Source organism: Lampetra planeri, chromosome 34 (genome assembly GCF_965212315.1).
Source record: "Lampetra planeri chromosome 34, kcLamPlan1.2.h2, whole genome shotgun sequence".
Taxonomy (NCBI): Eukaryota; Metazoa; Chordata; class Hyperoartia; order Petromyzontiformes; family Petromyzontidae; genus Lampetra; species Lampetra planeri.
In genome coordinates, this window is record NC_136140.1 from 10321049 (window position 1) to 10345932 (window position 24884).

Sequence of the window (24884 nt, forward strand, 5' to 3'; positions counted from 1 at the left end):
ACTCTCTCCACAACTTCCCCATCACCAGTTGGGGTATTGAGTGGGTGGAGTGTTTGATAACACAAAATACCCAGGCAGGTGGCTTAGTTTTCGTGGGGCTGACAGTAAAGCTCCACCTCTTCGTAGTACGTTCCAGGTCAAGCAGCAGTGCCCCTAACTCCTTCTCTGAGTGAGCAGCAATCTCCAGATCATCAGCATTCATAACATAGTTGACCAATTGGGAGCCATCCCTCGACCGCACCTGGGCATCGATCAGCCTCCCATTGTATCTGTACCAGATGGAAATTCCTCCGGTACAGCGATGAAACTACGTGGTCGAAGATGATGTTCAATAATGCTAGAGGACATCCCTGTTGCAACCCAAGGTGAACAGGGAATGGCTGTAACTCCCAGCTACATAGCTTTACCCAGGCCTGCACACCATCATGAAGGTCCTTAATGATTGTAAGCAGAGTCAGGGACTCCGAAAGCACGGACACGTACACATGGACACGCACAATGAACATGCAGACAGACACATATGGACATGAACATGCACAAAAGAACACAGGCACAAATTAACACAAAAGTACCAAGACAAAGATCCTCCATTTAGCCTTAAGACTGTAGGGGCCAGTGCTGTTAGCGAGCACCTATGAAGGCCGGCACGACACACGAGGGGGTGGGTGGCCAACACCACGCCCGGACACCTTTGTCTCCCTAGTGACGGTGTTTACACATCGCACCAGGTCCTCATTTGAGGCTGAGTCGACCTAGGGGAGGTCTGGGACCGGTTCAGATAATCGTCACATAAACACAGACACCAGACAGAGGCACACATAACTACTGTCATCTCAGACCCATGATGCCCACGACTCCTCCTGCCCAGTCGACGTTGTACAGTGTTCTCAGCCATCCAATTAATCCACCATGGGTGTGGTGCTCAGGTGCGCTAAACACTGAGCATTGCGACACTCCCGTGAAATTACTGAATGTCGACACGCTTACACAAGCACACCCAGGCTACAGACATGACTACGTGAAAGCTCGTGCATAAAACACACAAGAAGTGGCGACAGAATACACAACCAATGAAAATAAAGGCAACTGTTTGCACAGGAGGGCCTCGCAGAGTCTCAAGGCGTACTTTTCAGGAGGTCTGCTGTATTTAGATGATGGGGCAATCCCATTCATGACTTATAAGAGTGATGCGGGGTGGAGCAGGGGCACAGTGGTCCGTGCACTGTGCCACGGCCACCCGAGTTCAATTCCTGTCCACGACTAACATCAGTGGTGGGTGGTATCTGAACCACCCCTGGGCGCTCACTCCCTCTTCACCAACCCGCACTGAGCCTGCCTGATAAAGGCTGGTCGAACAGCACCCATGACTCATGCAATGCAAGGAGGCGCCATGGTAGCGAGATGTTAACTACCTTGCCTGGTATACAGGAGGTCGTGGGTTCACTCCCAACCCTGACGCCTGCTGTTTATTTGCAGTTTGCATGTTCTCCCCGTGATCGCGTGGTTTTTTTCTCCGGGTCCTCCGTTTTTTTCCCTCCAAGATTTTGAAACATGAGTTTGGAGTATTCAGTTGCTATAAATTTCCACGCAATAAGCCACTTAATTTGTGGCCAGCTCGATTCTGAAAGAAAGCTATATAGCTCAGTGGGCCTTACCTGGGAAAATACAAATAGTTGGAACGTAGGAAGGCCTTCAACCTAACCCAGGGACGCGCGCGTGAGATGGGATGCAGTTCTCACCTCGTGGTGCACGTAGGAGTCGCAGGAGTAGCACCAGGCGGACAAGTCCGCGAAGCTTAGCACGAGCGCGTGTCCGCTCTTCTCGCTATGCTGCAGCATGTGCCCGCGGACGTACCTCCCGCAATATGCCTACAATGTGCCAACCCGCACAGCGCACGCACGGTCGTTACTGATGGCTGCTGCATTCACTCCGATCTTCGACCCTTGACTCATGTGGATCGTTACAAATGGTAAATTCCCCGCAGCAATTCAATTAATCGTCACGATCCAGGGCCACGATTTGAATCAATCTTTATTTGTCTCGTCTTGTTCATCTCAAATGTATTGATTGCTCTGTTAGACAAAATAGAGCATCATTTGTGTTGTCGACAAATGTGTTTGAGTTATCAGTCTTGTTTCATGGGACCTCCTTTGCCAGTACCAAAATATGAGAATAGGTTTTCCCCTTTTTTCTGGCAACAAAATAGGTGTTGAGATGTAAAAACACCAAACTGAAACCTTTTACAAGGAAACATGTCTGCATTAATCACAATACTTGTGATCAGAATGCAAACAAAAAACATATTCTGATAATATATGCATTGTCTTTGAAACTGATTGGTCCACACCAGAGACAGCTTTCTTTTGAGCCTAGTCTCAAAACAGTGTTAGAACAGAGGACGCCAAAAGGCGTACAGCACAAAGAGAGCCATCTGCAGCAGGGCACAAGGGAAGCATTGATATTGATATCAACTATGCGATGCATCCATTACACCCCTAAGGTGCGTACGGCGACGTTTTTTTTGCAAGCGCGTCGTAACGCTCCGGCGGGCGCGCGACACTGCACCTGATAGCAGACGAGGCACAGCCAGTTCTCCGACGAGTCGCCGCAATCGACGCACGGGGAGGAGGGATTCACGACCCCGCCGGGGATGGCCGTCACGGCATCCAGGTGGGGACACCACGACAGCGGCTTCACCGCGTAGCACAGCGACGGGGGCTGAGGGCAGTCCACAAAAAGCCGTGTCCGGTCAGCGGTCGCAGCCAGTGTGGGGTGGTATTTAATACACATAGAATTCTAATACCTGGGGACGAAATACTATATATCATTTGAACCCCCTTCCCCTGTGGTGATTTAACCCCCCCCACCCACAGCCCCTGAGGTCAGAACACTCCTTACCCTATAATAGTATCTTTACCCTGGGGTTCAAATAATATATAGGATTCTGACCAGAGGGGTTAATTTTCCATAGCGGGGAGTCAAAGTACGATAACAGAATTTGTACACAAGGGTTCAAGACGAAATTATAACTTTGACTGTGGAGATTAAATTACATGACATCACATTATCTCACACCGGCTGTGTTACTCGCCGCTAGGCTTTAGTTTACGCAGAGCTGCCGAAATATTTTTGGAGGCTCGGTGAAAAATACCAGGTCAGGTCCCCACTGAGTCCACCTCAACCCTTTCTGAGGCGCCCATGGGCTTCCTATAACATGAAGAGTTGCACTGCCCGCGTGAGAGATGAGAATATATAATTTGATATCATGGCATTATACCTCCAGCACAATCCAGACAAAACTGTAGAAAAATATATTAAATTTTTAAGTTGACTACAAGAAATATTGCTATTTTTATTGACTTAAGAGGGACGCAATGTTATTGCGTGCACGAAAATCTTAATGATAAAATAACTTCCATGTGTGTGAGAAGTGAAGCTGGCGCTTAAACAGGGCGTGGGGTATTACTCACCATCCAGCCGCTGGCCTCCGCCAAACCCACGTCATCTTCATGTATTCCGGAGGCCACTTCATCCTTCCCGGGTATAGCACACGGTCCTCCAGTCTCACCGCCACACGCAGCCTCACTCTCACCACACACGGCCTCACTCTCGCCGCACACAGCCTCGCCGCCACACACAGCCCGAATACTCTCACCACGCACAGCCTCGCCACCATGCAGAGCCTCGCTCTCACACACTCCTGTACGATCACTCTTGCTCCCATCCTCGTGGATGCCTCCGTGCGGTGACGACGCGTCCTGATTCGCGCACACAAACGACACGCCAGGGATTCAGTGTTCATCAAATGAGTCGCCCGGTTTGCGGTGCGTCAAGGCTCCGCTCCATGGCATGAGCAGTACATGGTGAACTATGACCGGTGCCAAGCTCAGCGCTCTGACCTCTGAGCCGTCACGTGCGGGTGATATGAATCATCAGACGCTTGCAGCATGTAACACCTCTAAATATGTATTTCAGCAGAGAAGATTGGTAATCGTAGAAAGGGTAGAACACGGTGTGTTATGATTAGAGCAGTTCGGGGAAACCCTGCTCGTCGTACACATTTTAAGAAGAACGATAAAGACGCACACGGAAGGAGGCACATACCATGGGTGAGTCTTCTTCCTGACCCTGCCGCATGCAATCAGAGAGTCGCGTCTTGGGTCTGGCCCCACCCACCGCTGCGCCATCCAAGCGAGACCCCACCCCAGCAGACAGCCCCACGCCGTCCGACGGAACAAGGCCATTCTTGGCGGTGCTGACGTGCGGAGGCCGCCCGTCACTACTTCCTGTCTGCTCAGCCTTCGAGCCCAGACCGGGCGCCCAAGAGGCCATTGCCTCCGCCAGTTCATCCACGGATGCCGCTGTCCCAGCCGCTGCTGCCGAAGACTGTTCAGGCGGTACCCGCGGTCGCAGAGGGGGTAGTAGTGGGCTATCCGCAGCAATCGGTGTCAGAGGATCTTGTGGGGTGTTCGCTCCGCTCACCCTGCTGCCCGCGGGGGTCGACGTAGACACGCTCGCAGCGCCCGCGGATGTCGGTGGGGAAAGCGGCGTAGAAACGTCAGGGCTGTCCATGGCACGAGGCGGGCTAACGCTGAGGCTCCGGATCGACGCGCAACCCCCAGGGCTGGCCGTGGTGTCCTGCGGGCTGCTCGCGGAATGCGGCGTCGACGTAGAACCCATGGGGCTGTCCGCCGTGAAATACGAGTTGTCCGTGAAATCGCTCGCCGAGTTTGAACTCCCGAGGCTCCCCGTGTCGCCGAGCGAGCTGGCCGTGAAGCTGTGGGACGCGAAGCTCCGTGCGCTGTCGTCGGCGGCCGGGTGCTGCTTGTCGAAGTGCACCTCGTGCGCGTGCACGGCCGCGGGTGTCAGGGTCAAGAGGTCGTCCCCACGCTGGCCATCCTCGGGGGAAGCCTCGGTGAGTGGCACTGCCAGGTAGGGAGGGCGAAACGCACTTGAATGAGAAACCAGGAGCACTTTTGACAATAAGGGCCACCCCAAAAACTGCAACGCTTCGGACGTATGGATGTACGTATGTACGTGTCTTGGACTTCTTTCGCACCGTACGTAGCCAACCTTGCTAATTGGAGGTGCGGGCGAAGGACAACAAACTAAACCCAAAAAACCAGCGGACTGTACCCATTAGCACGAATATGTCTGCACGAAGCACGTACCTGGTATGCGCAGGTTGTGCCAGAGCGGGCTGTGCGTGTGCAGGACACTGGTGAGCACCCTCTCGGCGCCCGCTTGGGGCGGCTCCAGCGGCCCGAGGGCCAACGTGGGGTCTCCCAGCAGCGTGCGGGTGCACATGGCCATGCACTCGGCAATCGTGGTGAGGTTGTACCCTCCCTGCGGCGCGTCACGCACACGACGCCAAGTTAATGGTATGACACAGGGATGGCGTGTGTGCATGTTGACGGTGTGAGTGAATTAATGGTGTGATGCGGTAGTGATGGCTTGTGTATGTGGATGGTGTAGGTGTGTTTACGGTGTGTGTTAATGGTGTGACGTGGTGATAATGTGGCTGTGTGGATGGTGTAGGTATGTTGATGGCATGGGAGAGTTGATGCTTTGGGTGTTCTGATGGCAACATTGGGTTGTTATTGAAAGGATGTTTGTTGATGCTGTGGTGTGCTGATAAAATCTGTTGATGGTGGTCTAATATTAGTGTGTTGATAGCTGCTCACTGTGTGTTCGGTGTGTCGATTGGGTGTTTCCCTGGCTTTATTTTTTTCACAGAATATTTTCCAGGTTTCTGGTAAGACTGGAGTAGATGGCACATGGCTAGTGGTGAGCGGTACGGTGGATGGGGTATGTCAGTTGCCAAAATATTTTTTTCTAGGTTACTAACACCAGACAAACCAGGATGAAATTAATCCCAGGGTGTTTCCATTGTTGGTGAAGGTGTGATGATGGTAAGTGTGATGACAAAATGTGATGGTGCGGGTGTTCCGATCACGTTATCGGTGAAGGCGAGTTGATGACAGGGTACCCGCGCCACGCTACGTTACCTCCAGGAAGAGAAGGACCCGTCCGTTAGCCAACCCCAGCAGCATGTGCGTCATGTGCGCGTAGCAATCCGGGGTCACCATGCAGAGGCCCAGCGGGTCGCCCTGTGCCGCGTCAAATCCCGCCGACACCAGCACCAGCTCGGGGTCGAACTGCACACGCACGCACATACACCCAAGTGCAAGAGATCGCAGACGGATTGGCATGTGGGCACATATGAGAAGGGCGATGCGAAAACCGGATTAAAAAAAAATTCAAAAGGCCATGCACGGTAATGCAAAAAGGCACACAATTTAGAAGGTGTAGCAGTGCATTAGCCATCCAAGTGATAGCCCTACCCTTAGCAAACCAGCCAATGGTACTAAACTCACAATATTCTTTTTCGCTCCTGTCAAATGTCACTACAGCTCATGGTATTCTCCACAGCTCGACTCACAACCTCCTCTCTTTACCAAGAACCAGGACCGTTGCTGCCAAGCACTGTTTTCCTCCGCCGTCTGGAACGCCATCCCGCTGCACATTCACAGCAATCAATCTACATCTACTTTCAGAGAAACGTGGCTTTCGAGTGATTCTGACCTTGGCCCTATGCCTGAGTGACTGGCATTATGGCCATGAAATATTATGAGCGTCATGAATTGCGTTAGTAGTATTTAAACCCTAACCACACCAGCCAACCAAGCAAGCACTAGCCCTACCGCGAACCTTATCCAAGCTGGCAACCAGCCGCTATACCAGCCCTCCAAATGGTCCTAACCCTACCTCTAAAACCCTCTCCAGTGCTCTGACATCACCCTTTTTCACTCTTCATTGGCTTTTCACTTTTAACGTTCACATCGCGCCACGATCCGCGTGCTCCGCTTACCTCGTAAGCGATGGGCAACACGGTGCTCATGAACGCGGCCAGGTACTCGGCGTTTCTCATGTAGGGCCCCGGCCACGGCACATTCACGTTGAAGCCTTTGCCGGGCCCCGTGCCCACTCGGTCAACATTTGCATCCTCCGAGCACGGAAAGAAGCGACCTCCGTCATACCGGTGAAGTGACACGTAGAGCACGCTGCGGCCACAACGGGACAGGCGCACACACCCAAAACCATGACGCGCGCGCACGCACGCACACAGACACTCAACACGTATTGTAATCTAACTCGGGCCACCAAGTTTGCAGTGCAGTGCGTGATACAACTTGTAACTGCTCCTCAAGCAAAGTTAATGATCCCGTATAGCCTAAACATGATGTTCGGGCAAGTGCTGTTAAGAAACCACATAGGAAGGTCTACGAAGGATGCAAGATGGGGTAGTTTGGCCAGCACTATGCCGACTTAAAAACATGAGAGGTAGAGAGCCTACAACCGCGAAAAACCTACGTGGAAGTATCAATTGCACTTACAGCCGCGCGGACACACCAACACGCACGGACGTGCCATCAGCACTGCCAGAAACCGTTCCAAAGTTACAAGCGCGTGGCAGATCAGCGGGAGGTGGGTCCGACCACTTACCTGGGGTCATCCTCGAATATGTGCTGGGTCCCATTGCCGTGGTGCACATCCCAGTCCACGATGAGCACCCTGAGCACAGAGCACCCAGGGGCGGGCGAGTCAGAGAGGGAGAGACGGAGGGAGCTTGTCGGATTGAAGTGTGGTGGTTTTGACTTGGCATCGGTGTGGTGTGCTTTTCGTGGTGTGTCGCTCACAGTTGGAAAGGTTTTTTTGCAACATTGGCGAGGTGCATGGTGTGGTATGCGGCACAGTATTGGTGAGGTATGTGCAGAGTTGATGTGGTATGTGTAGAGCCATTTTTGTCATTCTACATTTTTGGATCAGGGACTTCCCATGCCATGCAAATCGTGTTTGCGACGAGATGTGATCTAAGATGCTTATCGCCTGAAAAGCAATCTGAGATGCCCCGTGTAAAGGGCACTATTTCAAAAAGAAAACGTTATTTCCATTGTGGATTTTAACCATATTTCACCACATTGATGAGTGCTGGTGTGGAGCATGGTGCGATTATGGGTGTGGTGAATAATAATTGAGCGTGTGGTGCAGTATTGGTGTGGTGCACAGCATGGCAAATGATGCAATATTGCTGCGGTGTGGCATGCGGTATCGGCGTGGGATGCGAAGTAGTCATTGGTGGGGTGCGCTACACAGCAGTACTGCGGTGTACGATGCGTTATCGGTGTGCCGTGGGATGTGACCCGCACCGTATTTTGCGGCGCGCCAGGCTCTGTGCGTGTTTGGCTGCCAGGGCGACCGTGTTGAAGAGACAGAAGCCACAGGCGACGTCGCTCTCGGCGTGGTGACCGGGGGGACGAACGATCGCCACCCCGTTACTCACCTGCAGCCAACCACCCAGACACACAATATACTCGCGCACTCACCTCCCAACTACATACATACAAAGATCCTCCGTATAGACTTTAGAGACTTTTGGGGCCAAGTCCTGTAAGCGAACACGCCGACAACGGCACATGAGGGCGTGGGTGACTAGCACCACGCCCGGCCGCCGTTGTCTCTCCAGTGGCGATGTTTAAACACCGCACCAGGTACTGATTTGAGGCTGAGTCGATCTAGGGGAGGCCCCGAGCAAGTTCAGTCGTAAGCGTGAATCGAATTCGGATCGCCGGGTTCGTAGTGCAGCACGCGAACCGCTACACTACCGCTCCCCACTACATACATACATGCATACACAACCGCATTACACACCAATAAGGCACTGCCACCACTCGGTACACGTCACACGCTTTGACAAATGCACCCCCCTGCCCACAAAGCTCTCAAGTTCTCTATCGACATCGTAAACCTCTAAAGCTTGCCGGTGACATCAGACGCCCCTCTCCTACCTGGTCATGACCTCACAGTCGCCCTCACTTATTCTGGATCCATCAAATCGCCAATGGCTCAGTGCCTGCTTCTGTCAATGAGACTTGGGCCGAGGACAGGCAGATGTCACCAAAGACTGGCACAGTGTATAAGAGGGTGGTGTGGCCAGCACCATGCCCGGCTACCTTTGTCTCCCCACTGCTGATATTCACGCACTGTGCTCCGTACTCATTTAAGGCTGACTCACCCTACTGTAAACCCATAACCAGTTCAATATATTCACACGCCAGATAATCACCACCGAGTCGTAGCTGTAAATCGAACTTCAACCACCAAATTCGTAGCTTAGCACACTAACCACTACAACACCGCTCCCCACTCCCCATATCGATGTTCCACTCGGTGTGCCCACCTGGCCACACATGGCGGCCTCCACGAGGCTGAGCGCTGCCCCGGCAGCCAAGCAGGCACTGTCGAACGAGCTGGGGCTCAGGTAGACAGAGTTGTAATCCGCGCTGCACCGGTGCAGATCCCGCGCCTTCATGCTCGTCGTCTCCCGCATCGCGTTCACGTGCCGAACGCTGCACGCAAAACACACAGATTACGATCCCCCACGTAGCTTCTGGTTGTTGGGACAAGTGCTGTTTGCTAGCGCCTACGAAGGCCAGCATAGCACACGACGGGATGATGTGGCCTAGGTAAGAAGAGTACCTGTGGCAAGTAAGGAGCTCCTCCTGTGTGGCCAGCCGGGCTGTCACCATGTGACACCTCCCCACCAATCCCAGATCCTCGTGCCGGGAGAACATTACGGAGATTCGGTCGGGCTGCTCTGGGTGGAATCTGGTAAGAGCAGGGGGTACACACACATGCACATAAGTGCACATAACACACGCGCAACACACACAAATTACGCACACACGTACAGACATACCCACATATGCACGCATACAAATAGACACAACAGGAACCTAGCGGGAAGTGCAATTACCCAATTTGTCACCATCAGCCATAATTCATGGATGAAGGCCACCCCAAACCATCACCTTTCCTCAAGATTATAGTGGTTTTGGCTGATATCATTGCTCCATCTCCATAGGAGATGCCTTCTCACACGTGTTCTCTCTCTCTCCTTTGACTGCCACTTGGTCATTAGTCGAGACCAGGGGTCAGCGACCTCTGGCTCCGGAGCCGCATGCGGCTCTTTAATGACTGCTTCGTGACGTAATTTATTAAGGAACACCGTCTCGTATTCACATGCATTGCAGCTCTTGAAATATTGAACTTTTTCCCGAATAAAGGCTCTTCTTGTTATTTTCGTTGCCGACCCCTGTTATCGACCTCTGTCCATCATTTCTTCTAGCTGCATTGTGCTGGCCAAGTGCACGAATCAATTTCCTCTCCTATCAGTGGAATTCCAAATCTGCACCCCTTCCATATTAATTTTCCGCTTCTGTTCCATGTGAACTGATCAATGTCATAGCAGGTGACATGCACTGATTGTCATGGGTAGTGAAACACGTCACCAAGCGTCGGTAAATTTTGGCGGTTCTGGCTATTCAACTCACAGGTCACACACATGCGGACAAGCAACTCACCGGTCCCACATGTTGTGATGATCCATCATGCGCTTGTCATACACCAACCCGGTGACGCGCGTCTCCATGCTGACCATCCCCATGACAACAACGTCTCCTATTTCCGTGACGACAGCCTCCGCCGTGACGGGGGTCTCCGTGGCGTCGGATTTCACGACTTCAGTCTTTTCTTCTGTCGTCATGACGCCCGTTTCTGTGGTGCTTGTGGGGTCCTTTTCCCTGTCCGTGTCAATCTCTTTGCTTTCTTTGTCATCATCATTTTCAGAGACTGATGTTGACTTTGCCAAACCTTAAACACAGGACAATCATATATTTGTCAGAATCAGAAACTTTATTTCAACTGGCAGAATCTGATGAGCTATGAAGCTATTCACAGATGTCCACTATTTGCATCCATTGTTAGGATTGTATTGTTACATTTAGCAACATCAAAAGTTGTCATATCGAGAAACAATTATAGATGCTTTTAAAGGGCATGTTCAAACCCTACATCTGGAACTTAAACAATCTAGTGTACGAGTCTTTATCAGCCCACCAGGGACAAAATGATTAAGCCACGAGTTGTGGCATTACTGACCATATGCATCTCAAAAACTAGGCAAGACTCGTGATATAATTGGTAGGCATGTAACACCCCCCCCCCCCCCGTGCTGTGATGAAATTGTCAGGGTCACAGGGTCAGGGGACAGCAAAATGCGTAACAGCAATAACAAAGTAACATGGTGCAGCTCTTTATAAGGCAGCGATGCAGAACCGCATCATTTAAATTTAAAACTCATTTCTTTACAACTGCATTTTGCGTTCAGTTTGTTGTCTGATACCCACACCTCTGAGTAGCACGGTTGGCTACGTACGGCGCAAAAGAAGTTCAACATACATACAATTTGAATGAAGAATACATTCTTGAGGTTGACGGTGGTTCATCATTCTGAAAACTGAGCAGGCACCACTAAGAACCTGGGTTTTAATCCAGGCTTCATTTACCCGAGATTAAACCAGTTTCTCAATTGCAGTGAGCAGATATTTTCAGCCCGCTCACCAATGACCGCACACATAAAATACATTTTGATGTAAATTTAGATAAATTCCAGCTCTGAGATTTACAAATTGGTTCCAATGCCATGCGGTGAACATTTTTGAGGAGCAAAGAATGTGAGAAAAGTCAATTGAATGGATGTGAAAAAGTTTGGTGATATCGCTTTCCACAGGCTCTTTGCAACGTGGCATAATGCACTGCTCTGTGAGAGCTAATAATTGATTACGTGTCTCACAACAACAGCATCTTCACAACTGGAGTGAAACTTTAAGAAAAAGACAATAATGTATTATCTTTCTTGATTTGAAGCTTTCGTAACTGCAGGAATCCATACTCTTTGGTTATTTCGGTAAAGTGACTTTACCGAAAGAACCAAACAGTAATCCATTATCTTGTACGGTCTGTCTCGCTCTACGAACTGAAAGGATCGTTAACCTTAATATGCAAAAAGTGTAAATCCTTACAGGCACAATACACCACGACTCATTATCACTGAATCGTTCGCGATTATTGACAAAAATGTCTGAAGGAAATGTTTAATATCGGAAGAACGTGTTGGTGTCAGTTACCCGAGTGTTTCCTTCTTACCATGGCAGCGCAGGCACGACCAGTACTTCTGCTGAGTGGCGAGCGTTCGCCCAATGTCCTCCAAGGCACTGCAGCAGGACACCCCAGATACACAAATACAGGGAAGAAAAATCATGCATATGAATTGACTACTTAATGCTTTCCAACTTGCACTTGTCCTTGCAAGTATTTAATAGGAGATAATATCCCGTTACCTTCAGAAGCACACTACAAAATGTCACCAGGTAACGACACACGCGATGTCACACGGCGCATGACATGTGACATCACAAGATGACGTGACATCTCGTGAGATAAAGCGCACGCATGGGCGTATGAGGTCATCACCTTGGCCGCTTCATGCTGATTTTTTTTCACTAATATTTGGGCAACGCTTTGATCAATTTGGCCAACGTTCTATAGGGTAAGTTCCAAACAGCAACACAACCTTATACCTACAAATAGGTTACATTAAATCATCTTTAATAGAGTTATCATGACCCAATTAAACAGACATATGAGCTGAGATAATGCATCCACACTTTACTGCAGTTACACTATACTGTACTATGTTGTGACTGCTGTTCTGCGTTTCTTTGCATTTCGCTCGACTGTGATGCATGTTGAACTTCTTTCGCACCGTACGTAGCCAACCGTGCTAATCGGAGATGCGGGTGGGGTGAAAGGGCATCAAACTAAACACAAAAAGCAGTTCTAAAGAAATCAGTTTTAAATATAAGTGATGCGGTTCTGCATCGTTGTCCTATGAAGAGCTGCACCGTGTTACTGTGTTATTGCCGTTACGTATTTTGCTGTCCTCTGTTATCATTCTGTGTTGCGCTGCACTTGCCTGCACTTGGCTTGGCGTGAACCCCCCGTGGAGGTGACAGGATCTCCCACGAGGGCGTGCAGGGTGGCACACACCCCCGCCGCAGTCGCTTCCAGGTTATAGCCACCCTGCACACAAACACGTTCACGCGCGGCAGCATCAGCAGCAGCTTGACGAGGAAGCCACAGAGGTAAGGTACGAATCCTATACCGTGCGCAATGTGTAGCACATCTGAATTGTACAGCCCATGTTCAATTTGGTGGCTGCAGATTTAATTGGGCACTGTTCTGCCTCCACGGCAGGTGTGGGGGTGTGTGTACACAGGAATTTCCTGTTTGGAGGTTGAGTTTGGTCACGTGACCAGAAAGTTACGATGTAAGGTTCCCTCTTTCCCTCTCAGCCACGCGGCAGGGTGTCAGCCATTACACAGAGTACAAAGTGGTGGCACAAAGAGCGTCCCCGTGAAGACATATGCAAATGTTCATTGTGGGACTTTAAGAAGCATTGTCTGTAAGTTCGTTTATGTTCTTATGATACTGGGAATGCTGTTATAATGTTAGAATGACCGTTATAATGCTGTAAATGCCTTTATAATGCTGTTCAATTGTTATGATAAATATGAGGCCTAGTTAACAACGAAGCCTGCCACTTGCCTTATTGTGAATGTTACTTGTAATTGAAAAAGTCGAGTCAGACTTGTACCCATGTAGCCTTATTGCGATCTTGAGAGCAAGGATGATGAAATATCTCATCCACAGTTCCGTGTTATGTGTAGTGCTGTACATTTAGGCTGCAGTATGGTGATTACACGACGTGCCCTTACTTAACACAGTAGCTTATTCTCTTGTATAGATATTCAGTACTAATGTAGGTGCCTGGTCCATCCAGGATCTATTGTTGAGTTTCATGTTATCTAAGACAATGTTATGATGCTGTAGTGTTCATTCATTGTATTGATATTTCCAAGTATTAACAGATTTTGTATTTGTGCTGTGTTTTTCCATCAGTTTTACCTCGTTCAATTCATTAAATACGTTTGGAGTCGGATGTTCAACCTGGCTCTGAAGGTTTATTGAATGCGAGGTTATCTACTCAGATAGTGGTGCAACGCAGTGCACAGCGAGGCCGAGACAGGCACCGTGGTGGCAAGATGTTAACTTCCTCGCCTGGTATAGAGAAGGTTGCAGGTTCGATCCCAACCCTGATTGATGCCTGTATATTTGGAGTTTGCATGTCTCTTTCCCTGTAGTTGTGTGGATTTTTTCACCGGGTCCTCCGGTTTTTCCCTCCAATATTAAAAAAACATGCGTTTAGAGTATTTGCCTGCTAATATATTTCCAAGTGATAAGCCACTTCGTTGAGCTATCATTTGTGGCCAGATCACTTCTGAAAAAGAGCTGTACAACTCTGTGAGCCTTACCTGGTAAAATAATAAACAGTTAGTTAATTTTGTTTTAAAGATAGTGTGCCAGTGGACCAGGGTGTCTGCATGCACACGATGGACGTGGTCATGCCTTCCAAGTAGGTACCACTTTATTCTCAAACTCCAAACTCAAAATTTGTACACGAGAAACGTCACACTACGTCTCTCAGTCCACGTTGTTCATAAACGTGTTTGTCCTTCTCGGCTCACGAGTAGTACTGGCTAGTTCCTCTGTTTTACCACTATATAATTTCAGGATAACCCAATATTATTAGCAACATTCAACAGTACTCTATTAACACATTTAACATATTAACTCTCGGTAATAACTCACAATCATGACCTCCCTAGCAAATAGATAACTCTTTAACCTTAACTATTCATTTATCCATCAGTTAAATGAAACAAATACAGTCGCATGAATCATACATAAAATATGCTAAAGAAATATTTACAAATGAACACAGGTCACTTTTAACAGAATAAAAATGTCCAACATACTTTCATGTGCGGTCTCATTACTTCATTATGATGGCACTTTATACTGCTACCGTATAATTGTAAAACCATTGTAATGCTCAATAATAGTTCCCTGCCTGAATGGGGCATTATTTATTCATGAATATAATCGCATAAAAATAAATCATGAATAAATAACCATGTACACTATGGTATTAGAAACAGTACCGTATAATACAACAATAGTTTTAAAACTCATTCATGGGTCTGGTCTGATCTCATCAAAACCCAAGTATGTTATACTGTACCTGTATAATTGTGAAACCGCGAAAAGTTACTGGAAAGGTTTACAGCATTAACGGCACATTATTTATTTAATAAATCATAATGAACATTACAGCATTTTTAACTATCAGAGGTGCTTTTTAATCATAACCATAATTACAAACACGTCTCCAAGCTCTGTAGCTACGTTATTCTGAACACTGAAACATATATTACATCAGTAATACGCTTTAAACAAGATTATCACACTACAGCTATTATATCGGCCATGTTAAATTCGTAACCACTTAACTTGCTCCATAACAGACTCTAACCGTATCTGTCAAGACAGCTAGCTTGCTTGTGTAAGAATTCGTAATCAGTCGTGTGGACTAGTGCAGGGGTCGGCAACCAAAATAACAAGAAGAGCCATTTCTTTCCAATTCGGTACAAAATTCAGTATTTCAAGAGCCGCAATGCATCTGAGTACATACTGTACATACGTACATATCGTCAAGAAGCAGCCCGTAAAGAGCCGCATGCGGCTCCAGAGCCGTAGGTTGCCGACCCCTGGACTAGTGCAACAACATCTCTGGCTATGCCAGCGCTGTGCATCTGCATCTGCTCCAATCGGTGGAAAATGCTGCGGCTCGCCCGATAGTTAGGAAGTGCAAATATGATCCCATCACAACCTTGCTATCAGACGAGTTACATTGGCTACTTTTCAAGTGTAAGATTATTTATAAACTATGCCTACCCGTCAATGAGGATCTGCACCGATCCGCTCCATCCTGTCTCGCAGAGCAGTGCGTACAGGCCTCAATGGACCCCGATTGATGCCATCTACGAACCGCAGCCTACGGTAATCTGCTGCTGTACCTGCACACAAATCTTGTGCAGTGATATGGCCAGCGCAGCAGTGTCAGGGTCTCTGGCCCGAAGACCTGGAACCAGTTACCGATACAAGTTCGAGATCCATCCTTGAGTCTGAGCCAGTTTTTCAGCAGACTTAAGTATTCTTTGGGTCTTTCGGTCAAGTCACGTAGATAGGTTCAAAGAAAATAACAAAAACTACCAAGTTTCAATCGCAACACAAGCGGTCATCATCAGGAAAAGGAGCTTAGCTTCTAAAGGCAAACTGTTTATAAAGGTTTGAAATGGGCCCATTTCAAACGACGGCTTGTGTTGCCAACAAAACGTCGATCAAAATGACGCCCGCTTGTGTTGTGATCGAAACCTATCTACGTGACTTTACCGAAAGACCCAAAGAATATGAATTCCTGCAGTCACGAAAGCTTTTAAGTCAAAACTTAAAAGTGTTATTCTAAAGAGATAACTGTGTGTGATCAGTGCGTCACATTTGTGGACTTGACTCATAAGAGTGCGCAATACCAAGTGTCCCATCTTACTAATGCATGGATATGGACACCGGTTTTTTTCACATAGGAACCCAAATGTCATTTGGAGCCCACAAAAAATTACTCTAGCTGAGTATCATTACTGGCCATGGCTCACATGAGTCACGGGCGATATCTGAACCAAACCTGGGTGCTCGCTTCACCAACACACACTGAACAACGTGGTGCAGTATGGTCAACTCCCATGGCCTGCACGGCATGAGGAGGCCCTCATCTGGCAGTGGACTGACAAAAGTGCTGTGTACGTACAAAATAAGTACGACCATAAATTGATGGTCTGAAAAACTGGCATGAAAGCTGACCTGTATCATAGCCTGGACTTAGTTTTTCACTGAATCTTTTCCGGGTCGCGAGTAGACTGGAGTAGGTACGTGACAAGTAGCCGCAGCCATTTCAAGAGGTATACTGGATGCGGTGTGCCGGATGCGGAAATGTTTTGTAGGTGAGCAACCTGGAAAGATCCTCACTGAAATACAGCCCTGAACACAGCCCTGAACACAGCTGGGGTTGCCACCTCCAAGGTACAAAAACTGGGACATCACACGGGTGGGTACTTACCTCGAGAGCCAGGCAGAGCCGCCCATTAGCCAGCGACATGAGCATGTGTGTGAGGAGGCCGAAGCATGGAGGTGACACGCACATCTCACCCTGCACTCACGCACGGCACATGACAACTTACAAGCACGCCGACTTATACAGATACCCCCAGCAGACTACGCAGTGCACTAAACTTACACATGTACACACTGTATAGGTTACTCATGTTTAAACATGTACACACCAGCTTACACTGATGTTCATACATGCAGGTCACTGCACACTGCAGCTTACACAGGAACACGCTACCCGGCTGACACATTCACCAGCTGACACGCGCGCATGCTAACGACACACTGGCAAATCACTGTACCGTACACGCGAACACACAGCGTGGGAAAGCGTTCATCCAGCAATGGATTGACAAAGGGCTCTCATGATATTTCGTCTATGAACACCATGACTAAGGTTGGTAAAACATTAGCGTAAATACGCATTTTAACAGATTCATATTAATGGTTTCTGTGATTTCGTAGGAACATTACCTTGGGGTCTCCGAGAGCCGCATCATAGCCAGCAGATACGAGAACCAGCTGCGGACTGAACTGCACGCACACAGGCAACCACGTGAGCATGCAATCGGCACATCTGCAGCAATTCTGTCACGAGGTGGCATGATGAGAGGGTGTTGAGCAGGCCCTGCAGGAACTGCCAGTTATACTGTGTATGTTTTGTGCTGAACAGCGGAAGAAGCAACCAGCACATGGAGCAAAATGTCAAACGGTGCCTAGAAGCGCGTGGTTCAACTCCAATACACACACCGGAGAGGCACCTGTTAGTGCCAGGACAAAGCTCTGAGGAGGGGACAGATGATCAAGTCTACGCAGGAACTGTCACTGTTGTGCTCGGCTTGCTACCCAATAAACCCAGCGTTCAATTTGGGAGAGGGAACCAGCAGGTGGGACATTCACGAATTGGACGACTGCAATGAGTGGCAGGTACTGCCACACCCAGGGGCCTATTGTGTCAAGAGACTATGGAAGATGGTGGAACTCAGCAACAGCTGAGAGGGTGCCAGATATTGCGGATGCTGAACACGGTTCGCCCTGCAGTGCCGACACCTTTCGAGAGCAGTCACATCGCTCCACAGAACGTGCATTGCATAAATATCTTGTAGAGCAGTGTTCTCTGTTGCAAGGCCCGCGGTAGCCTTTAGTGTGGCCCTCGACAATACAATGCGCAAATGTTAAAACACCCCCCCCGTCACCGTGCTGTCACAAACCCCAATGGTTTCAAATGTGTGGCAGTCCTCGCACTGATGATGTGTTATTGGCGAAAGTGGCCCCCCTCTGAAAATGTGTGAATATCAGTGATATAGAGTAAGTCCTCCACGTTGGGGATGCGCTCTTGGAAAACGCGACATTAGCTGAAACAACGAACATCGAAACATACTTTTGCACCGACTTAATTATATAAACTTAAAGGATGCATTCCTGGGGGTTATTAATTGGTGCAAATTTTTAGAAAAAAATTTCTGTACCAAAAAAGGATAACAAAAAATACCCAAAAACATATTATAACAAGTTTAATTGTAGGCTATAAGTGACTACAGAGTATTCACTAGAGATGGTGGTGCACGATTGCAATGAGAGAGAGCGGCACAGTAAAGGCTGAGGCTGTAGCGCACGCTAGGGGGAGCATGCTGCCCAAACTACTGCGTTCTTTTATTTCAATTTAAAAAACTGCATTATAGTGAATCAATGCATTTTAACTAAAATTACGTTCCCCAAGTCGTTGGCAACGTAATACGTTAATAGTGAAATAACATAAATAGCAGCAACGTAAATAGAGGAATTCCTGTAACAATTAAATAAGCTGCTTTTGTTTATTATATTCAAGTAACGTATGGTGGATATCTGTGAAGCTACTCTTACACTTTATTTCAAGTGTACATGCTACTGGCAAGCATGGACTACCCTTGTCAACCTGAGGAATGTGAAGGGGATTTATTTACTTATGTTGTATAAAAAGGGAATGAATGAATAAAACCAGGACATCTTCCTCTAAAGAGAACTGGAAAAGCAATGGGATCAAACTATTAATATTGAAAGCACCACCCAGTTCAGTGCTTATTTCCACCAATGGGTGTGTGACGTGGTTTGGAGGTGTGGGATCATGTTGGTGCCATGCCACTTGGGTGGGAGGACAGAGCTCGGAGTGAAACACAAGAAGACCAGGCGGATTGGGCGGAGGCTTTCCACCGATGTCTTGTGCCGACGCCGTGACCTTGCCGGGTCATTGCGAGATCATCACGGGAGTCCTCGCGGACGTAACAACCGAACGTGGGGACATTAACTCGCTCGTTTAAAATTCCTGGCAGGAAGGCTGTGTTTGTATTAAGATGATGATGATGATGAAAATGTAAAAAAAAGCGTTGATTTTTGGTCTAACCTAACTGGCACTGTTAAACACTATATTGTAAGACTGCTTCCCTACCCCCAAACCATGGGAGAGTAGGGAGGCATTGAGACCACAGCCTCATGGAGCATGGAGACAGATCCCGGTCCCGGTATTGTGCTGGGACTGAGCTGGCAAGAAGCCTGGTTTTCCCAGTGGTCATAGAAATGCATCGTTTTCTAGGCATGCGTGAAAGCGTCGTAGGGTGCGTTCCGCAATTTATCCTTGAAAATAGATGCTAAAGGAATGCTTTTAAAGGTTGAAGCGAGTGGGGGCTGGTACCTGATAAGCCACGGGCATGAGGATCTGCTGAAAGGCGGTCACGTAATCCGCGTCGGACATTCCTGTCTGCAAAACAAATAAGAAACAAAAACACCCAAGGAGAAAAAAAGCAAGCGTATGCATGGATTATATAACGTGCATTTGTGTTTGGAAATATTTCATTAAAAAACAGCACGCCGACAGGTAGCGGTCAGGGCAAAAAGCATACGCGTATTTTGCAGGTGGTAATTTTTCACGTTGGTTTGTCTACATTTTGTGCTATTTTGGCCAGTTTTCTACAGGACAAGTCCCGAACAGAAACACATACATTTATAAAAATGATAATATATGACACGGTCAGGGTTTTGTTTTGGCTAGGCTAGACGACTATGGAGAGTGCAAGGACAAACCTGTGAAGTGTGAAGGTGTTAATAAAGAAGGTGCCTCCTGGGAAACCCTTGTCTCCGAATCACTGACACTACATAGTTATGATGATCTGCTTTAAAAAGTTACTAAGCCTCCCTCCCTGCCCCTGTTCGACAAATTAACATATTTAATGCAAAACAACGTTCTACTATTGTTATAAAGCATTATAAAGCATTTTAAAAGAGAAATGCATGCACAGCCAGCGTAACGCAAACACAAATGAAGATCCAACGTTGACCCCCAAAGCCTTGTGCACAGGTGTGTTTGGAGGGTTACCCGAGACCAGGGCAGGTTGATGTTGAAGCCCTTCGCGATGCCGCGTCCCACAGCCGTGACGTCACCCTCCGGCAAGTGGGGCCAGAAAGCCCCCCCTTCATGACGGTGCACGGAGAAGTAGAGCACCCTACCCAGAGGAGATTCCACACAGAAGGCATGAAAACACCACTGCTGCCCTCCACCACCGGGATTTAATAATACATCGTCACGATTTTTGATTCGATACTTAATTCATCTTTGTCACATGTATATTATCTCATTGGTATCGTCTCATTTGTTATCTCAATTGATCGGTCTCATTTTCGCCATCTTATCCATCCTATCGGTGCTGCATTGTCTTGTCCTCAAGGAGGATTTCTCCACAAATCTGGCTGCGGCCTGATGATGCCGGTTGTAATTACTGGCGAAACGTCGTACTCAGATTGTAAATGTTGTGGCTTTGCTTTTCAACACAGCGGTGTGCTGTACTAGTAACGAATTGGCATGTTCTGTTTACATGACAACCCTTACTAATTGGCTGTGTCGGGTGATGGCGGGTTTAACGACAAATTTATTTATTTACGCGATCTAACCAAAAAAAAACATGTATTATGGTTGTCTTGTCCTGTCTTATTGTTCTTCATTTGCTCCGTCGTTTGTAATGTCTGTTTTCTCTGTTTCATTTGTTCCATTAGCCCAATAGTAATATCTACATTTTATCTTCACAAACTGATGTTTTTGATTTGTGTGTTGCATGTAATGGATTCGCATCTCACCGAGTCACTAGATTCCACCACGATCACCACAATAGAAACAAAAGGAATCGAATCGTGACATGTACAGCCCTTTATCAATCCACTGCTGTAGGAGAGCCTCTCCACACTGTGGGGGTTATTTAACCATATATCACCGTGCTGGTCACTGCGGGTTGGTAAAGTTATGAAACTTGGATATTGGAGCATATCAGTAAATCACAGCAAGGGATATTTCTGCACCGTCTTCTGCTCATAACAAAGCTATAGATCAGCCTACAACACCTGTTTTATGCATAGTGGTTGTCCATCTAAGCACAATCCAGAATCAAACCCTGCTTAGCTTCCGAGATGTGATATTTGGTATTTTCCAGACAAAATAAGAGCAGTTCGTTAAATCACAGTGGGAGGAAAGGGGGAAATAATGATACAATTATTATACCCCTATCCAGCAGTGATTCATGTATTCAAATTCAAGGGTGAATACTCAGGCATTGTTATGTGTGTAGGTATAGTAGAGGCACCTGGGATCATCTTGGAAGGTGTACTGAATTCCCTGTCCATGGTGAACGTCCCAATCCACAATCAGCACCCTGGACACACGCAAGGGCACACACGGCACCCATCACATGTACAGGCGAAATGTTCCCGACACCCGGAGAATAATTATATTCCTGTCAGATGCACACCACCCCGTTCTATGCTCTCGAGGTACTCGCAAAAGCTGACCCGTGTCCGCAACATCCACCTACAAAGACACTTCGACTCGCTCCGTGTGCGGCTCACCTCTGCAGCTGGTGCTGTGACAGCGCGTATTGGGCTGCAATGGCAACATTGTTGAAAATGCAGTAACCGTTTGCCAGGTCCCTCTGGGCATGGTGTCCTGGAGGTCTGTAATAGACACGGCGTCGTTAACCACTCACCACATGTATTAGCCACTCCCCCGTACGGAAACGCTACTTGCTCGAAACACAATTAAACTGCCCACGCGCTCCGCACACTATACAATTGCCAAAGAACAAGGTAATCTACTCGCCACACAACAACATTGCCTAAAACCAAATTTCCCCGAATGCATCCGACCTCATCAGGTCTTCAAAACTTAAATGGGGTTGAGCATGATTTGTACTTCGATTGGTAACCAGCAGGGTCTGCCAAGTATTGTAGACATGGGACTGTGAGGTGCATGCATTTCCTCTGGACAAACCCATGTAAAAAAACTATAAAAACGAAAAACAATTTTTATTTTACCAGCTAAGGCCGACTGAGCTCTCTAGCTAATTTTCAGAAGCAAGCTGGCCACACGTGATAGCGCAACGAAGTGGCTTATCATCACGTGGAAATGTACAGCTGCCAAATACTCTAAACGCAGATTTCTATATTTGGAGGGAAAAACCGGAGGAACTGGTGAAAAATCGACGCGACCACGAGGAGAACATGAAAACTCCAAATATGAGTCATCAGGGTTGGCATCGAACCCACGACCTCCTGTATACCAGGCAATGTAGTTAACATCTCGCCAATATGCAAATTGCTCATGACTAGACTTGAACAAATCCATGAGTCATTCATGGCATTGGCCAATTCCAATGCAGCAACCTCTTGAAAAAGATAGGATTTGGCTACGTACGGTGCGAAAGAAATTCAGCATACATACATTTCATGGAAACTCAACATTTTATTTATTTTTACCCGTCACAGAGCAACACTACCCACTCGCCATCGAGTAACATTGCATACTCACCGCACAAGTGCAAACCCATTTCTGAGGTCCCCCGTCAATACGCGTTCCACCAGCCGCAGCACACTGCCCACCGCTAGCAGTGCGCCATCATACGAGCCCTGGCACGCACCGTTACACACAGACACACCCCGCTCAGCCGGTGCACACCTGGATGTCGTCATCTGAGTGTTGGTACAATGCTCAGGCACCCACCTTGTGGAGATACACCGAGTCGAATGTATCCGACAGGGACTTCCGCTCCTGATCCGACATTTCAGCTGTGGATTGCATCATGCGTATGTACTCCTGGCTGGAACACGCACACACCGCACACGTTGCACGTTTGTTCTAGAACACGCTCACCTCTCCAAGAAACTCAACACATTAGACAATAACAAAGTGGCCTTAAAAGGAAAAATATATAAGAGGTGACATTTCGAGCAATGGCCCTAAATACTACAACAGCAGTGTTATTAACAAATGCGATTAAAAATAATTCGTAATTTATTCAAGAGGATGCACTGGACATAAAAGACAAACCATGATCCGGTCTCCAGAATGAATACCATTAAATATTTACAATTTACCACCCACCCAACCTGAGACTTTATGAATTGTCAATGTTTGGGGTTATTATTCCACTGCACAGTTTATTTTTTTTTTATCTCGTTTGCATCTCTTGTTAATCTTGTTCCATTTGTAGTTTGTCTCATTTGAATGGGATTTACTCGTGGAGCCATTTGCACCAGCTCAATCTTTCAGACCTTTGGCAGAAAGGAAATCCCCAACATTTGAAAACACATATACACTAAGCGAATAAATACACAATGCGCATAAGAAGCAATATTAATTTCATTAAATGTTACAAGCCTACTGTGTAGAGGACTTTACATCTATAAAAATATTTACAGCCCTTTGTGAATCCACTGATGGATTAAGGCCTCCACACCCCACGCAGATTGTTCGACCTTACTTGACCATAATTCACCATGCCGGTCAATGGAGACCAGATTAGATATTACTTGCCACTGATGTTTTAACAGTTGACCAGAATTAAACGTTGGCCTCCCGGTTCATACAGAGAGCAGTGTGCAAACCGCTGCATCACTGCTCCATTCCTACAGAGTAATTTTTAATTCACTCGCCCAAGATGTACGCGATGTGCGCCGTGTGAGCCGTGTGCCATATAAGCTGTGAGGTGGTGTTCCGTGCAATACCTGTGACAAAACATCAGCTCCTCCACTGAGGCCATTCTGGGCTGGACACACAACCATGTACATAACACAGGCATGAGCTTGTGCACAAAAATACAGATAGGTCCTGCACAGGGCATCAATCGCTAAAATAGTCACAATAGCACTTAGAAAACAACACACACAGCACAATGCCTGGCTGAAAGCGATGGGATAGCCTTGCTCTTCTAACAATTTGAAAATCGATGGGGAAAAAAAGAAATTTGCATTTTTCTTTGCAGCTGTCAGTGCATAATCCAGTGTCAGCAAATTGCCCTGAAAATTACATCAAAGAACCCCTCTTGAAGCCTTTTCAACAGAGCTATTCATCCAAATATGGGTCACACCTTTTAAATTCCTGCAAATATTGCCCATAGCATATCAAACAACCATTTTACATAGCTGGAATAAGGCAAAACCAAGGAATACATTTGTTTAACATGATGAGTTTTCTGTCCAACCATTGGTCAAGAAAAAGACAAAGATCCCCCATATAGCCTTTACATACTTTTGTGGGCAAGTGCTGTTAGTGAGCACCTCATGAAGGTTGGCGCAGTACATGGAGGGGTAGGTGGCCAGCACCACGCCCGACCACCGTTGTCTCCCTAGTGGCGATGTTTACACACCACACCACCAGGTACTCATTTGAGGCTAAGTCAACCTAGGAGTGGACCGGTTCAAATCATTGTCACTGGTGTTGGTCATGAATGGGAATCGAACTCGGGTAATTGGGTTCATAGCGCAGCGCGTTAACTGCTACACCACCACTCCCCAAAGCCATAGGTAAACAGGCTGAGATCAACTCGACACCTGAGATCTGG

At 47.6% G+C, this 24884-nt stretch overlaps 1 protein-coding gene across 1 annotated transcript in view; it reads right to left on the reverse strand.

Moving 5' to 3' along the window:
• Positions 1-24884, reverse strand: part of HDAC6 (histone deacetylase 6) — a 33704-nt gene that overhangs the window by 793 nt on the left and 8027 nt on the right. The window contains exons 6-28 of the mRNA XM_078610714.1: positions 24049-24089; positions 23045-23141; positions 22853-22950; positions 21895-21999; positions 21633-21701; positions 20378-20504; positions 19697-19762; positions 17503-17562; positions 16979-17068; positions 12878-12984; positions 12049-12116; positions 10425-10713; positions 9541-9669; positions 9242-9410; positions 8211-8344; positions 7507-7575; positions 6872-7064; positions 6009-6158; positions 5172-5346; positions 4105-4925; positions 3471-3758; positions 2566-2718; positions 1740-1868 (exon numbers count right to left, since the gene is read on the reverse strand). Of these exons, the coding sequence (XP_078466840.1) occupies positions 1740-1868; positions 2566-2718; positions 3471-3758; positions 4105-4925; positions 5172-5346; positions 6009-6158; positions 6872-7064; positions 7507-7575; positions 8211-8344; positions 9242-9410; positions 9541-9669; positions 10425-10713; positions 12049-12116; positions 12878-12984; positions 16979-17068; positions 17503-17562; positions 19697-19762; positions 20378-20504; positions 21633-21701; positions 21895-21999; positions 22853-22950; positions 23045-23141; positions 24049-24089 (3627 nt within the window). The remainder of the gene's footprint in view (positions 1-1739; positions 1869-2565; positions 2719-3470; positions 3759-4104; positions 4926-5171; positions 5347-6008; positions 6159-6871; positions 7065-7506; positions 7576-8210; positions 8345-9241; positions 9411-9540; positions 9670-10424; positions 10714-12048; positions 12117-12877; positions 12985-16978; positions 17069-17502; positions 17563-19696; positions 19763-20377; positions 20505-21632; positions 21702-21894; positions 22000-22852; positions 22951-23044; positions 23142-24048; positions 24090-24884) is intronic.